Below are 17229 nucleotides of genomic sequence, written 5' to 3' on the forward strand. Positions count from 1 at the left end.
GAGTGTGGTGCTCAGGAGAATGCAAACTGAACTTTTATTGGAGACTTCTCTAACTATTAGAGGGGTTTGTTTGTTAAATCCAGCCTAGAGACACCTGCTATTTTCACACCAGCTGTGGACAATACGTTTTCTACCCATTAGCAAGTGGATGTTTCATTCATTTGAAAGCCTGCGGAATTTGGTGTGTTATCTGTCCACTGCTTGGAAACTCCCCTGTTTTGGGGGTTTGCACCTGTAAGATGAATGCCACTTACATTGGGTGGAATCTTTCTGTTTTTTTAAAGGTATGCCCCAAATCTGATTTGAGGTGTCTTCCTTTCCTTAGGTCGAAAGAGATTTTGAACGAGAGTATGGAAAGCTTCAACAGTAAGTGTTCTCAACTAGCTTCTTGTGGAAGGTGGTCCTTGTTCCATCCTTTCACTTCCCTGTATTTCCATCTTGTCCCTCTCCCAACTGTTGGTCTGGCACTGCCTGCTGGGACTGGGGTCCTTTTCACAAAAGGCATACTCATGTAAGAATGATCTATGTTATTCCCTGCTGCTGTGCACATGTGCAAGGGTCTGCATGTTCATACCACCGAGAAACCAGTAGCTGTTCACCACCTCTGCAGCAAGAATAAGTGCTGGGCTTTAGAGTGGTATAACCCATTAAATCATGCACCCAAGTGTTCTTCATGAAGAGATTTTGAAATCTTTGAAGTGGTTTGGACTTCCCTGTAGTTAAGATTCTACCCAATGATGAGTTTTCTTGTTCCCAGTTGATGAGTTGCCTCAGCTTGGCTGGTCTTCCTGAAACTGCCCATTGTTGACCAAGATCTCAACCTGCCCTCATAAGATTCTACTTCTGCAAATAGCCCTGCCCACCCCCATCTGATGGCCTGAATCCTATAAGGAAGCATTGCTTCCCAGTCTCGAGTGGGACAAAACCTTTGTTTTGTAACTGCTTAGGCAGCTCTTGTCATAAAATAATAGAATTGGAGGGGGCCATACAGGCCATCTAGTCCAGCCCCCTGCTCAATGGATGATCAGCCTAAAGCATCCAAGATAAGTATCTGTCCAGCTGCTGCTTAAAGCAGCCTTTCTCAACCTTTTTACCATTGAGAAACCCCTGAAGTGGCCCAGTGGTGCAAAATATGGTTGGGAAGTAAAGCTATGTACAAGCCCACCCAGGGCTCCTCCCCATTCCACCCCTCCAGTCCCATCATTGGCCATTTTGGAAGGGGTGGAAGGGTTGACATGACCATATATGCTCATGTACTGTTTTCTGCGTTTTTATGTAATCCGCCCAGAGCCTCAGGGGAGGGCAATAGCATAGATAGATAGATAGATAGATAGATAGATAGATAGATAGATAGATAGATAGATAGATAGATAGATAGATAGATAGATAGATAGATAGATAGATAGATAGATAGATAGATAGATAGATAGATAGATAGATAGATAGATAGATAGATAGATAGATAGATAGATAGATAGATAGATAGATAGATAGATAGATAGATAGATAGATATCACTTGATAAATGTTTCACATTTAAAATATATATATTAAAATAATTAACTCCCACCCATTCTGGAAACCCTTCCAGGGCTATCAAGAAACCCCAGGGTTTCATGAAATCCTGGTTGAGATAGCCTGGCTTAAAGACTGCCAGTGAGGGGGAGCTCCTTAGGTAGCTGATTCCACTGCTGAACTAGCCGATACTGTACTACACGTAGTTTATACTTATTACTTCAGGCCCCATCCTCTGCTGTTTTGTGTCCTGGCAGGGGAAAGTGCCTGACCCAGCCAGGATTGCCTGGGAGGTAGTGGTGGATAATAAGTGGATAGAGGTGTTGCCAGCACCCACCTGACTTTGGCAAGTCTTGGCAAAGCATGTGTGCCCATTCTATTCCTTAGCAAAGAGAGGAATTATGCCTGTTTATGAGAGAGGGAAAGGATATTCATGTTTGTGTGCATAGCCTTGGGCACTTCAGACAGAATACATTAACCATTGTTCTGTTATAGATCCAAGCGGCCTCTGAAACGTAAGTGGATGGTTCTGCAGGGTCTGAGACAGAGAATAGATATGCTTAGCATTGGCTGGCTGAGAATCTGGGGATGCTGGAGATTGGACTTGGGGCCTTTTGCATGCAAAGCATGACTGAGCCATGTCCCTTTCTCAGTCTGGTTCCCAAGGCACAATATTCTGCCTTTTTTACATTGACCGCCAAGTTAGCCAGTTTGCTGTTGCTAATGACTCACCTGAATGTGCCACTGGGAAAGGCTTTCACCTTTAGAGAGTAGCTCCACTTAGGTTTTCCAGTGAAGCAATGAATGGCTGGAAAAACCTTCTATTCCCCTGCCTGTTACATGCCAGGGAGCCTAAAAGGGACAAACATGGGCATTAGGAGAATGGTTCAATTATGCAGAGTTCATCTCTAGGTTAAGATTTTGTTTTTAATAGAAAGCCTTTACCACAGAGATTGCACATTGTGATGCTCTGGCTTCCATTTCTGCTTCCCCCTGCTTTCCTATCTGTTTCCAAGTGGCTGAGAGATTGAATGGAGGTGGAGAAGGGAGAGACTTCCCCTACTGTGTTTGGGTCTACAGAACCCTGTTGTCTCCTTAACAACTCTCCCACTCCTACCACTGAGGACTGGGGTTTGTTCACCATCAGCCACTTCTCTGGGTTTTTTGTGTGTGTTCTTGCCTGAGCCTTGCAAATCTACACTGTTAGCAGCCTACCTGGCCATATATATATATATGGGTTGTTCACCTGGGCTCATTAAAAACCAGAAGGATAGAGTGCACCCCAAAGCTTTTGTGTCTGGTTGCCCAGAAATAATTCTTATTCACCATAGGCAACCACCAGCCATGTGGCTGTTTAGAAGCTTCAAACTTCCCCATCTCTGCCCCTCCAGCCTTCCCCACTGCTTCCTTTCATCTTTCCCATATTGCAGGTTAAAATACAGCTCCCCCCCACACACACACACACACTGTTGTCACTTGCTTTTCTGCCTTCTCTTACTTCTTCAGAATGCTCCTCCCCAAAATGAACGGCCTCATCCTAATTGGGTTCTCTTTTTGGGGGGGAAATCATTCATGCAAAACTTAATTTGCTGTTTTAGGTTGGAAGATCAGACTAAGAAGCTTCAGAAGGATATGAAGAAAAGTACAGATGCAGACCTAGGTAGGTAACATGGATAAGCTTAGTGGGAACAAAGGCTGTGGAAGATCTCTTGCATTGTGGAGCTGCAACTTTACCCACAGCGCCTTCTGAAAGAGAAGAGGTAGCTTTACTTAGTTACCTAGAGAATGTGTATGAATGGATAGAAATCCTTTTCATTCATCTGTAAGGAAAGATTATCCTGGGAGTCCTAGTTAATGCTTGGCTTAGCTTGGTTTGGTGATAGGCGTAGGAAGCAGTGAGTAAGTTGTTCCCTCTTAAACTGAAGCAGCAGCTGTTGGCTCAAAAAAAAAAGGAGAGTTGGACATCTGGCATGCAGGTGTGTTCTTGAGCACACTGGTTCCATCATGCTGCATGATTAGCTTTTGTGGTTAGGAAACCATTCCACTGCTTCACACAATATGGTCTTAAAGGTGCCATTGCACTGAAACTTCATTCTACAGGAAAGACTAAGCAGGTAGAAGGCTTGGGGAGGAGGGAATTTAGTAATAACCACAAAGCAGAGTATGGTTGGGATGTGTTTCAAAACGCCTTGGAGGGATGCATCTATTATGCCATAGCTGATAGCTATAAGATCAGTATATATGGCTCCCAATTCTTTTGGTCTTATTTCTGTGGTTTTCATGGACAGCCATAGTCACAAACAAGGAAACAGTAGAGTGCACAAAGCCCGATATATTACTGGAAAGCAAAATCATGAAATTCCCTCTCTCACTTACTTGGCCATATCATGCGATCCAGCTCAATGGAGAGAGCAGTTACGCTAGGACTGGTCAGCGGTAAAAGGAAACCGAACCGACAAAGAACCTGTTAGTTAAATATGATCAAAATAGACAGTGGCCAGAGCATTATACAACTAAGAGAAGCGGTGCAAGATCGAAAAATGTGACAGTAACCCATAGGATCGCCCAGAGTCAGATACAACTGCCTGGCTAACATCATCATCATACTTAGTTCTCTACCTATTCCCAAGCACTGGATAGAGGTGGCCCTTGTGCAGAAAAATTAGGTTGTATGAAGCCTGGAATTGCAAGCTTCCAAAGCCCCCTCCCCCTTTTCCTGGCAAAATTAGTGGCAACTTTTGTATTTTGCTAAATGTATTCATATGTAGTCTCCTTGTCTCTGTTTTCTGAATGTGGACAGCAGAGCTTTGGACTCTTAAATAGAGCAGAGTTTCTCAAGGGCTGCTGGAGATCTGAAAAGAAGGATAAAAATGTTAAGACCATATCTTTAAAGAAAATTAAGCTCCAATGTGAGTGAATCATGAATAGTTTATATTCTTGGAGTACAGAAGTCTGGTTTGCATGGCACTCAGAGCCAGTTTGATGTAGTGGTTAGGAGTGCGGACTTCTAATCTGGCAAGCCAGGTTCGATTCTGCACTCTCCCACATGCAACCAGCTGGGTGATCTTTGGCTCACCGCAGCACTGATAAAACTGTTCTGACCGAGCAGTAATATCAGGGCTCTCTCAGCCTCACCCACCTCACAGGGTGTCTGTTGTGGGGAGAGGAAGGGAAGGCGACTGGAAGCCGCTTTGAGACTCCTCTGGGTAGAGAAAAGCGGCATATAAGACCCAACTCTTCTTCTTCACAATGAACTTTTTCTCCTGTCTCTGACCAGTGATGCTAAGAGTCAAGCATCTCATATTTACATGCATACACAGCTTCAGTTAGGTTGCTCCTGCCATGGCTGGTAGCAATAATGATTGTGCCAGTTCTGCCTGATACCTGCACATTGGATAGGCTGTTCAGGTAGAAAACTGTACACTTGTACAATACAGACCCAATCTAGGCAGTCATAGCTCAGAAGGATTGTGCAGATTGACTCTGCAGGTGTCCAACTCTGCATGTTCCCTTTCCAGTTAGTATTGTCTCGTCTGCAGGCCAGGTTAATTGCAGTCCTCACCATACATGGGCCACATACACACAGGGCAAATGACTGCATAGGGATGTAATTGTGAAAACAACTAGGAATGTGATGTTTCTACTTGTATAGGGCTTGTACAAAGCATAAATATTCCAGGTCTCAGAGAAACAGCTCACAAGGTTTTAAAAAGCCCTATCTCCAGGTCCTTGTTAAGATTCTTCTAGTAAGATTTTCCTTGTAGAGGTTTCCTTTCCCCTCCCTTTGAGTGGGTGGTTTTATATGGAGCACTTGAAGCCCCAAAGGAGCTGTGGGAGGACTGTCTTTCTCCCCCCCTTTAGCTTTATGGCATCATCACAGATTAGCTCAAGCCCTGTCCAAATATCAAGAGGCGATTTTGCATTTAGAGGCATGTCATCCTGAATTATGGAGTGAAGGTGGAAGGGCAATTTGGGGGATTTGTTGGCTTTTGTTTTCCCTGTCCCTCCTTCTAGTACGTAGAAACTGGAACAAACCCAAACCTTGACCACATTCAAGTCCTCTGGAGGATCCCAGTGCTATGTAGCTAGAGAGAGCTGGCTTAGGTTTGCATTTCCCAGATTCAGTAGAGGCCTGGGCAGGGAGTCAGGAGTGCTCTGGGTTTGTTTGTCTCCTTCAGTCTCCGATGCTTTCCACTGCATCCCAGAGATGGATAGTGGATTGTTCACTCTGCCTGCACTGGTAACGTTTGAGTTGGTCAGCTGTAGGTCAAAATGTCCAGCTTCTGTTGCTTAGCAACTCTGGTCCTCCCTACTAAATAGGTCCTGGGCACACTGATTGCAGCAACACAGGCAGCCACTTCACGACCTTGTGCATGCGCAAGAGTGAAGCTTCAGGAGCATTGCCACAAAAGTGGTATGTGAAATAAACTGCACCAGTCCTCCGCATGGAGACGATGTCCACTGTGCTGATACTTCCGCTCCTGCTTTCAGTTTGCCTCACTAAATCAAGCGGTGGTTCCTTGGAGCTTTTTCACCGCAGTGCTCTGTTTTCCTTTTCCAGTTTATTTCAGTGGCCCTTAGCTTTTAGTTTCTGATGACTTCGTTTTTGAAAGAAGAATCTGCAATGACTAGTTTCTAGATTCCTGAGTTCAGCTTCCAGACTTTTTCATTCCTTTGCCCCATTAGGCATTTTAAAGAAAGAGAGGGCGTCACCCCAAGGGTCAGACATGACCCAGTGCTTGCACAGGGGATACCTTTACCTTTATGCCTTTGTGGATCTTTTTCTTATGGCGCAAGACCAATTATATATTCCTTTAAATAACAGGGATTGCATGAGATAATTTCAGTTTGCTGAAAATTAGTTTCTCAGCGCTTTCTAGGTTATGTTAATTGTTTATCCAGGAGGGAAGTGATACTTTCTGGAATCTGTACTGACATCTTCAGAGACTCTAAAGGTTTTTCATGAAGTTTTCACTTAGGAATATGGCTGATGTAGCCATAGACAGCAGCCATTATAAATTTAAATGGTACTTCCTAGAAACTGTTCTGTTCTCTTGCACAAACTCGGTTTGATAATTTGTATGTGCTTTCCCGAGTTGCCATCTTTGTCTCAAAATTTGATAAAATTTGATAAAAATTCGATAATGTGGCAATTTATGGCTTCCCTCACAGGGATAGGGCTTCTCGGAGTCTTGAGATTGGTCCTCTCTTTTTGTAAGATTTTTTGAATGTAAAGCCAGCTATTTAACAGGCACAACATGAGATTGTCCCCTGTGCAGCTTTTCTTGGATGCCAGTCCCTCTGTGTTCGCAGGGGCTTTCTTCCTGATACGTGTGCATAGGATTGCAGCTTAAGCAGAAACCTTTGCTTTACCTGCATTATCTTGTCACTGCTGCCGCAGTATAATTTTTGTAAAGCAATTGGAAAGCCTTAATAGGTCCTGATTTTCACTGAGAGGGAGGTGTGGTAAGACTCAGCAGTGTTTAGCAGTCTGTTGGGGAAAAAAACAAACTCTTGAGTGTCTAGCCATGCCGTGTCTGTTTTTAAAGAGAGTCTGATTTTTTCAGCATCATGAAATGTGCATTTAAACAGTATGGACTTGATTACATATAAACTATTATCTTGGTGTTTACACAAATGCATTAATAGCTCTTCCTCTAAGCCATCCGTTAATGTTCTTGAAAGGTTTCCCATTAACATTGAAGGCACAGAGTACTGTCAGCTCTTTATATCCTTACTGATTTTTGTAGGCACAAGAGAACAAATGTATTTCTGAAAAGAAAGACCAACACTCTTGACCTGCCATCTCAGGCAGTTTGGTGTGTGTGAGAGGATGGTGAGATTTGCGTTCCGATTGCTCACCTCTCTGGGTCACCCATGACAAGTTATGTGGGAACCCTAATTCCCCACTTTTCAAATGGCTGTACTAAAAACCTACCTGCCAGGTAATGGTGAGGATAAACTTATCTGCAGCATGTTGGTGAGTTCAGACTTTGCCTCTGCCATGAACTCATTAGATGACCTTAAGCATATCAGTTTTTCTTTCTCAGCCTTTGGGGCACCAAACACACACACACGTGCAATATCAAGGTACGTTTTGCCTACCATACCAGGTTGTTGTGACTGAGGTAATACTTGTGAAGCACTTTGATTATTATCAAATAACAGACATTATCAGTACTTGTCCACAGGTATATGAAACCTGGCTGTACACACATGGTAGCAGAATGTTTTCAATGTCTATCCAGTCCTGCCAAGCTGTGTTACTTTGCTAAACTTTAGGTACAGCATGCAAGCATAGGAGAGCACTGTTCTTCAGTCACTGACCAGGAACTTTGCTTGGGTGCAGAGAAAACCACAAACCAATCAATGGAAAAATATTATAAATGCTAGGCAAGAACCATCTTAAAAATTAATTTTTCAACCAAGGTCCACCATTAGTGTAAGCGTGGTATTAATTATTCATTAATGTATGTTCTTGAGCCCTGGGGAAAATCGCACAACTTCCGTTCCTTGACAGAATTCCTTTGTTCCTGGTCTCTGTCCTAACCACAGCAATGTCGAAGTCGGCTGTGAAAATCTCTTGTGACTTATTGTCCAACCCACTCTGTGAGCAAGACCCTAAATTTCTGGAGATGGTGACAGCTTTGGATACTGCTATGAAGAGAATGGATTCTTTCAACCAAGAGAAGGTAAGTTTTGTGCCCTTTCAGGTTGTAAACATTCCTTTTTGTCTGTCTCTTCTGTGGGAGGCCTGAGATCTGTATGTCTTGTTCCTACAACTTACTGTCTTACACCACAGAACATAGAAGTTTGCACATCTGTGATTGGATTGCAAACTGCAGATTCTGATGTCCAGCCATGGGTACATCCTTCAGGATTTCTGTACTCTGCACTTAAAAAAGAAAGGGAAAGGAGATTAAACTCTGAAGACTGTTCAAGTTTGGAGTCGGCCTTGTTCCAGCAAGGGTCTTGCCTTTCTTTTTGAATTCTGCCATGAAATGTACATCTTTTCTGTCTGAAGCCTGATTTATCTTTCTTGAGGTTATGTTTTTAAAAAAAGATTGCAGTTCCCCTCTGGCCAAGCTGCTGAAAAGCTGCCAGGCAATCCCAGACCATGAAATCACTACTTTTCCAATGAGCCCCAGATTGTCGAAGCTGGTACCCCAGCTTTTTACACTGGGGACCTGCAGCGTCTGAATTGGCATCCCATGCAGTACTGAACAGCACAAGTGGTGGTCCCAAACTAGAAAACATCCTGAACAAAGCGAGAAAAAAAATGCCCCTAAAGACTAGTGGGATGTCCTTATATTTATAGTTGATTCTCTGAGCAAAGCCCTTCTGACTGGGAGAATGCGGCACGCTAAAAAAAAAAAAGGAGTATGTGCTGCTTAGTAGTTAGGAGCGCTGACTTCTAATCTGGAGAGCCATGTTTGATTCCCTGCTCCTCCACATGCAGCCAGCTTGGGTGACCTTGGGCTCGCCACAGCACTGATAAAGCTGTTCTGACCGAGCAGTAATACCAGGGCTCTCTCAGCCTCACCTCCCTCACAGGATGTCTGTTGTGGGGAGAGGAATGGGAAGGCGACTGTAAGCCGCTTTGAGACTCCTTTGGGTAGAGAAAATGGTCAACCAGAAGCTTCTGTATAAAGCTTCTAGTTGACCATCTGTGTTGTACTTTATTTAAATTCCTGCAATTTAAGTAAATACAAATATGAACAATACGATCCTATAATAAATATGGGAATGTCTGTGTATGGAGCATGGGAGCTGTCAATACAGAGTGCCAGCCCTTGCCGCTTCCGATGGGCCATAAGGCCTTGCCTGTGAGTTAGCTAGGCAGGTGGTTCTTCTGCATTTGTGGTGCAGAGCCATTGCCATAGTGGCCAGAGTCACAGCCTGTTCATCACTCACTGTCCTTGTCACCTGGGAGTGGGTAAGCCCAACTCAAGGAAGATACTTGATGCTGGCTCCAAGTTAGATCTTACTGAGTGGCATGGAGAGGAGTGTTCTGCCCTGGAAGTTTAGCTCCTGGCTCTGAGCACTCAGCCATAGTTACTATATGTCTTGTGGTAAAACTACTTGAATAGGGCAGGCGTAGTTCAAACAGCATCCCTCCTCAGTTATTTCTTTTTTCAACAGGTGAACCAGATCCAAAAGACAGTTATTGAGCCCTTGAAAAAGTAAGTAGCAATATTTTTATGTGCAATCCTAACTGAGGAAAATACAGGGGATTTAACAGTACATTAACCCCTCCCTGGGCTTTCCTGTGACATCCACAAAGGGGTGCGCAGATTTCAACAATTAGCTTGTGTTTCAGTACTGATACCCCTAAATTTCTGCCCCTCATTGTACAAATAGAGATTTGAGCATGCAAAAGCGAAAATTTTGAAAACATTTGCAGCAACTATTAAGACATCTGTATGGATAATCATTCATTTCCCCCCCCCCCAATAATTCATTCCCTTGTATTGTAGTATTAGTAAACTGTTTTTTCTACTTTTAAAAAAGCCTCCAAAGTGCATACAAATTCTTTAAAATCGATTAAAACAATTGGGGGGGGGGGGAACAGGAATGTCTTAATAAAACTCAACATCCTGAGAATATACATTTGGATTTGATTTTAAAAAAAATTAAGCCACTTTCTAGTTCATTGGCACTCTGCAGCCTGTGAAGAACCATACAGTTAGTCGGCTTGAAGAGCCACAGTTATTTCCTATGATCACAGATTTCGTGTTCTTCTGGTGAGATCCTATCAGTCAACCAAAAACTCTTCCAGACAAAGGCTTGGTGCACTTACCCTGCCTCATGTTTGGGAACCTGTGCTCAAAAGAGCCGTATGTGACGCGTCAAAAAGCAGCAGGATGGTTCCTGAGACGCTGAGTGAAGATCGCTTGGTTCTTGCTCTTAGGATTGTGAATAAAGTGTGCTAGAGCATAGGAACCTCTGAAGTAGGGTTGGGTGCTTCGGCGTCCGAAGTGGCTGTTCGTGCCCGAAGCAGCCTGCGCCACGGCACGGGTGGGAGGGGGGGTGCAGGCACTAGTGCGCCGGCTAGCGCACCGGCGGCCTCCCCTCCCCTCCCCTCCTCCCCCGTGCTGCAGCGCTGGCTGCTTCGGGCGTGAACAGCCGCTTTGGACACCAAAGCACCCAACCCTACTCTGAAGCTATAACAGCTGCTGAGTGAAAGCTTCCCCTAGACACACACTCGTCAGAGCTGCAGTGCTCTACATAGGCAAAATACGAGCAAATGTGTATAATTCTCCTAGCTGTAGAATTTTTTTCTTAGGGCAGTGTCTGTTGCTCTGTGGCACACGTTATGTCCAGAACTTCATTGGGAGACTGGTAGACGGTGCTGCCTTTTAAGCCAAGAGTTGAAGAACTCTGTGATTTTATGAATTTTGTCTTTGAGTTGCAGCACTTCTCTTTCCCCAAGCGGAAGAAATGTGAAAATCTTTTTTAAAAGCGCCCCCAACCCCTGTAGGCAGACTCTTTATCCTTGTGAGTCTGTGAGCATCTTTCCTGTGCCTTAAGTCTCATTAGCTGAAATGGCAAGCAAGTATCAGACTCCTTAACAGTTCAAGGAAAAAATTCAGTTACTGCCACCAAATGCCTGCAGAAATTTTTAGACTTGCTTTTTTTACTACAGGGTAATAGCACAAGAGAGAGTGAAATGACTTTAATAAGACAGTGAGTGAGGCAAATTGCTCTAACAACTTTCGTTTACATCTGACATTTTTGTTGTGTCTAATCCCGAGTAAGAATGTAAAATAATAAAGGCGAAACTGTTAGTAAAGTTGCCCTGTATTATATCACAGTCGTGCCTGTTGGTTTTCATGTAGTTCCACTTAAATAGATGCCTAGATACAGTGTAGAAATTGAATGTTTTAGAATCTCTTCTTGCTCACTCTATAAAAGAAGAAGTTTTTAACTCATGGTTATGCCAATATGTTTGGAAAACTCTAAGGCAGAGTCTGTCGAAGGCTAAGTCATGTTAGGTTGGCAGTATGTGACTGGCTGACCGTCCCCCAGTGAGCTCCCATGGCGGAGTGGGGGTTTGAATCTCAGCCTCCCCAGCGTGTTGCTCTAATTTCTACTCTAAAATTGTATTACTTGTTAAAGCAGAATATCCGTCACACTCATCAGATAAGTTTCTTCACTTTAATACGCTGAACAGATGTTTCCCTCAAATGTTCTCCATGCACGTATAATAAAATCTGTGACCACATCCCCAACGAGACGTAAACCTGACAACACTGAAAGCTGTTCCTAAAAGCAAAATCTGGCAAGATTTGGGGATCTGTTATCAGACTTCCACAAACATTAATAAATTTCTTTTAAAAACTGTAGGGGAATGGAGGCACTGAGATCTTTTTGTCCTTCCTTGCTGTTTTCCTAATATAATCCCCCCCCCCCCGGGTGTATGTGTGTTAGCACATTGGGTGGCTTGCAAACTCCAGAGTGGCTTGCAAACTCCTCGGGAGCCAATGTTGTCCCCAGGTACTTGTCCCCAGGCAACGGGTCTGTCTGGCAATGGGTACAATCCATGCCCATTCATCTCCCCCTGGCTGGGAGCAAGATGAGGCCCATCAGCCTTTGGAGGGCTGTGGCATCCAAACCGGCCGTTGGGGTTGCTCGCCTGTTTTTGCCAGCCGTGTCTTTACATGGTTAAGTAGGGTACTGCTGTTCTTGTTTTATTTATCCCCGAAGGATAATTGAAAATGAGAATCCAGAAACTACCCAACGAGTTCTTGGCTGAGCCATCAGTTAAATACAAACACAAGTTGGTCTAAGACCAAGTCTTTGTAGATCATGACCCACAGTGGCTCTCAGAGTTGGAGCCTGGAGGTCTTGATCACTTGTCCCTGGAGGTCAGGCCAGATTCTTGGCTGTGTCCTTCTGCCTGGGTGCTGCTTCTCTAGCTTCCCTTCTCCCCTACCCCCAACGCCTTCAGGTTTTCCTAGTTTCTAATTTCCTCTGCACCCCTTTGAATGCCCTTGCAACCCACTTTTGAATATGAATTGGCTGTGTCTTGGGACAACCCTTGGTGATTTTTGTTGTTGTGCTTGCTGCATCTGTGTATGTGAAAAGGGATAGTGTGTGGTTTTGCTGGGGGGGGGGTGCATATGTGCATGTGATTCCAGAACATTTCTTTAAAAGTGCTGAGCATCCATCTTGAGCATTAATGAAGCACCAACCACAGGCACATGGACTACCACTCTTCCTCTCATTCAGAGTTTGGAGTACTCCAGCAACGTGTCTAAGAGATTAAGCAAAACTGCCTTGGGGTTCCTTTGCTTGTTTCCTGTTAGGTCTTGCTTTTCCCACTGGAGATTGTCCTCCTTAGCCTCTCCCAACCTCGCCTTGACCTAAAATTGGGCTTTGATTCTAACAGCTGTAGTTCATTACTCCTTCAGTGGTGGTCTTTACAATTTATTGGCTAAAGATACTGATAAATTCAATCCAGGCAATTATCCTTAGTGGCAATATAGTGTAATCTGAATCACATGCAGGATGGGGGGAAAAATCCCTATTCTCTGGTGCAACAGCACAAAGCTCCAGGAGGTTTTTGGCTGCTTTACTTAAGTGTAATCATTTCCCTTCAAAAGCAGCAGCTGACTCAGGGGGGTGGCACCAACATCCACATCTCCCTGAGCTAGAATCAGTAGATGTTCCTCCCTCCCGCTTTCTTTTCTCCAATAGAAAGTTCCCTAGTGGGGCATTGCTCAGGGTTAATTTCAGTGCATTAAGATTTCAGTGAGAATGTTTTGTTCTTCAATAGAAAGGGGTTGGGCAGAGGACCTCTGAGTACAGTTGAAAAATTAACCCCCGATCCAGTTCAGCGAGGAGGAAAAATCAGCTGCAGACAAGTGGCTTCTTGCTTGTCCCAGAGATGCTTACCCTGCATTAACAGCACCCGTTGTGGGTAACTTGCTCTGTGTTTGTTTGTTTTAGGTGGAGGGTAACGGCACTTCTGGTCTGCATTGGAGCAGGCAGTTAAAGAAGCGAAGGCATTTGCACTGGTGGCCCATTTGCCACAACGCCTTTCCTATTGGAAGCTGTGATTTCTTTGCATTGGTCACAGTTTCAGGGTGTCATATTGCATCATCAGGGCACATGACTTTTTTTTTTTGCAGAAGTAAAGGTATCCCCTGTGCAAGCACCGAGTCATGTCTGACCCTTGGGGTGACGCCCTCCAGCGTTTTCATGGCAGACTCAATACGGGGTGGTTTGCCAGTGCCTTCCCCAGTCATTACCGTTTACCCCCCAGCAAGCTGGGTACTCAGAAGTACCAAATGATAAATCCCTTTCCTAAAATTTGGCACTAAGAGACACAGGGAAGATGGGTACTGGGAAGAACCGACGGAGAATACACATCCCTTCCAGTTGCACATGCTAAATCTCAATAGGAAAGAGAGAAAGGCTTATAGAGAATCATAGAGTTGGAAGGGGCCATAGAGGCCATCTAGTCCAACCCCCTGCTCAACGCAGGATCAGCCCTAAGCATCCTAAAGCATCCAAGAAACGTGTGCATCCAACCTTTGCTTGAAGACTGCCAGGCTTCATAGCATCAATTAGAGAGCATCAGAGCCCCAAGATCTACACGCTCTTGCAGATTCCCTAAGGCACAAATACTTCTCAACCTTTCAGTTACTCAGGTCAGCTTGTTCCCATAAAGTTCTGTGATACTGAGACAGCAGCAGTGAATGGCAGCAATTTTTTATACACAGTCTAGCTCCTGGTGCCCAAGAAAGGACTAAAACAAACATTACACAGCAGTGCAAAACCAGCTAATTCAAGGCTTGGTCGTAATCTCTCAAATGAACTAGTGTTAGTTGCGACTTACATGGCTCTCTCCACTGTGCTTCCCCAGCTGTTGGGAGTGCAGGGAGCTGCTTTCCCTCTGCAGAAGCTCTGAGGCACTGGATAAAATTAGCGTATCATAGAGAACTCTTTGGCTGAACAAGAGCTTGTAATACATTGACTCACTTGGCACCAGCACAGAGGGGAAGGGGCCAAGATAGCTGACCACTTGACACAGTTGGCAGTTTCCACTTGGAGATGCAGGGCTGCCCTGTTGAGAGTAGGCAGAATTTTCCCTCCAGGCCCATGGCTGAATTGGCAGACCCTGGCCTGAGGTAACTCTGGAAACTGGCAAAGTATAGAGATTAAAGAGTTGGATTTGGCCCATGCTTTATATTCCTCTCTGGGGCCTTGCGGTAACCTTGAGCCAGTCAGGCTTTTGTCAGCCTAATTTACCTCACATAATTGTGGGAGAACCGTATCTGTGTGTATCCTTGGAGTATGTGCTCAGTGTGGTCAAAATATCCACTATGGATGAAAAACAGCGGTGGGTGTTCAGAAGAGCTGGTGTGGTAGAGTGGCCAGTGTCCAACTAGAATCTGAAAGAGTAAGGCTCAAATCCTGACCGAAGCCTGGCTGGGTGACCTCGGGCCAGTCATTTTGTCTCAGCTTAATTATCTTACAGGGCGGTGGCTGGCAGGGTAAAATGGAGGAGCACAGAACAGTGTATGCTTCTTGGAGAAAAGGCTAGATAAATAATCAATAAGATCCTTGGTAACTAAGCACCAAGATGGAGGTTCATTCTTTGGGCACATAGCTGCGTCAAGACTCTGACTTTCTCAGGCCAGCGAGCTGCTACAGTCGACGCTACTAATTGTGTTGTTGGCCTTCACTAAAGATGGTTGCTTGTGCTTGTGGATACACATAGCTAGAGTGTTATATGAGCTCCTTTTCCCACTGTAACCCCCATAAATCTTATCAGTTAATCTCGTGGTCTCAGGCCTGCCAGAGAAAGCAGATAATGCAGCCTTATGGCTCCCCAGGGGGGGCCTTAGAGACCGGAAATGGCAAAAGCCACTTTCATGTCCTTATAGGCCTCTAATAAGGATTTCACACACAAAGCTAGCCATATGGCTGCGCCTTACTTCCCTCCCTGTTTGTGCACCCACCTCCCTATTTGTGCACCTACCCTGATCTGGTTAATCCCTGGTTCCCGTTGGTTTGAACTGTCACTTTAAGTGTCTGTCCCCATCCCCCCCCCCACATTTGCTCTGTGCTGTAGTCAGAAAGGATGGTTTTAATTTCCCCTTCCTGGTGGGTGGACAGGCCCGTGACGGACGTGTGGGCACAGATTGTGGAATGGCAGGCATTCCTGAACGGAACCCAAGAGCTTTGGCCTAGCAGCACCAGCCTGTCTCTCTCACCCTTCCCTTCCTCTTGAGTTTTTTCTTCCCTCCCCTCTGATGTCATTTCAGGCTTAGTTACCATCTTCTCCTCTCTCAGTATCCTTTCTTTCTTCCTCTTTTCCCCAATTCTGTTTTTCCTCTCCTTTTCCCCTCTCTTTTATTCACCTAGCATGCTTTTCTCAATTCTTATACACACTTGCAGCACATCCATTACTTTCCCACTACCATTTTTTAGGTGTGCTTAGCCAGCTTCCAGTCTGAGTTCTGTTTTGTTTTATTTTTAAATGGGTGTCACTACTTTGAAAGACTTAAGAGCTTCTGTGGGGTGACTCTGGATGTGCACCATCAAAATGGGGAAACAGCAGCTGGCACATTGTCCCCTGCCTTTCACAGCTGCAGGAAGGCACAGGCCGTGTTTCCTATACATGATGCATCGTCTGACAGCTTTCCATGTCAAACGTGTTGAAGGCAGCATCAAAGAACCTGTTTCTCGAGTGGGGAGTATGTTGTCAAGGAAAGGTTTTGATTAGAATGGGAAGGTCGATTGGAGAATGCTAAGAGAATGATGGCACATCAGCCCCTTACATTTTGAAAGCATCAAGGGGATGGTTAAGCCATTTGGATTGTATACATTTGCTTGTACTGTTCTCATCCTCATTTTAATGTAATTTACCAAGTCTGGCTTAGCAGCCATCCCATTATTAAGGATGGGCATGAACTGAACCACAAAGGAAAATTTATCACAATTTTTGCCATTTGTGGTTCATGAACCAAAGTTTGTGACAGGCCTACTGTCACACAATCCCGTGAACTTTTAAATAAATTTGTGAATGGAGCAGAAAGCAGGGGCTTAAAGGGACTCTGTCCCTTTAGCCCCCTGCTTTCAGTTCCTGCAAAAGCTGCAGAAACAGTTGAGAGACAGGAAGCAGCATGCTCCCTGCCGCTTAGTTGTTTGGGGCTTTCTTGTGCAGTCTCTTAAAGTGACTGCACAAGAAAGTCGAAAAAACAGCTGAGTGTCTGCTGAAACAACAGCCTACTCCTTTCCGTTCATTTGTTTCTTGGGCTTTATCAGACCTTGTTTAAAGAGACTCCAGACCCTTACAATGTTGTTTGCAGGGTCACAAAGGATGAACAGGTTCAGTTTGCAAATTAATCCAGTTTGATTTGGTTTGTGGTTCGTCCACAAACCACATTGTTCTGGTTCATGTCCATCCCTACCCACCGTAGTGACGGTCCCAAACATTTTATTTGTTGTCTAGTCTCTTGTGATTCTTGAAGCAGTTTTCAGTGCACCTTTCTCTGGAGGGAACAACTAGGGACATCCAAGCAAGCTGAATAAGACCTCGGTGTTGAGCATTTGTCCTTCCCTATATCTTCAAGGCCAGCTTTCTGATAGGCCTTCTGCCTTTTTAAAGCATTGCCACACTGCCGGGGGGGTAGGAGCTTCTCATCGAGTAACGGAACTGCAACTTGCTACCTTACTGTGGCCATCTCTGCCAAATTAATGA

The 17229-nt window shown here is 44.7% G+C and overlaps 1 protein-coding gene across 4 annotated transcripts in view; it reads left to right on the forward strand.

Annotated features, from left to right (window-relative positions):
- The window catches only part of BIN3 (bridging integrator 3), a 93375-nt gene that overhangs the window by 40406 nt on the left and 35740 nt on the right, over nt 1-17229 (forward strand). For 2 of the 4 annotated variants that reach the window (XM_077305319.1, XM_077305321.1), the window contains exons 3-6: nt 326-366; nt 3113-3174; nt 8070-8206; nt 9657-9697. In XM_077305319.1, coding sequence (XP_077161434.1) covers nt 326-366; nt 3113-3174; nt 8070-8206; nt 9657-9697 — 281 coding nt within the window. The remainder of the gene's footprint in view (nt 1-325; nt 367-3112; nt 3175-8069; nt 8207-9656; nt 9698-17229) is intronic. The other 2 variants (XM_077305323.1, XM_077305320.1) reach the window with 1 other exon arrangement.

The sequence above is a fragment of the Paroedura picta genome, chromosome 12 (genome assembly GCF_049243985.1).
Source record: "Paroedura picta isolate Pp20150507F chromosome 12, Ppicta_v3.0, whole genome shotgun sequence".
Classification (NCBI taxonomy): Eukaryota; Metazoa; Chordata; class Lepidosauria; order Squamata; family Gekkonidae; genus Paroedura; species Paroedura picta.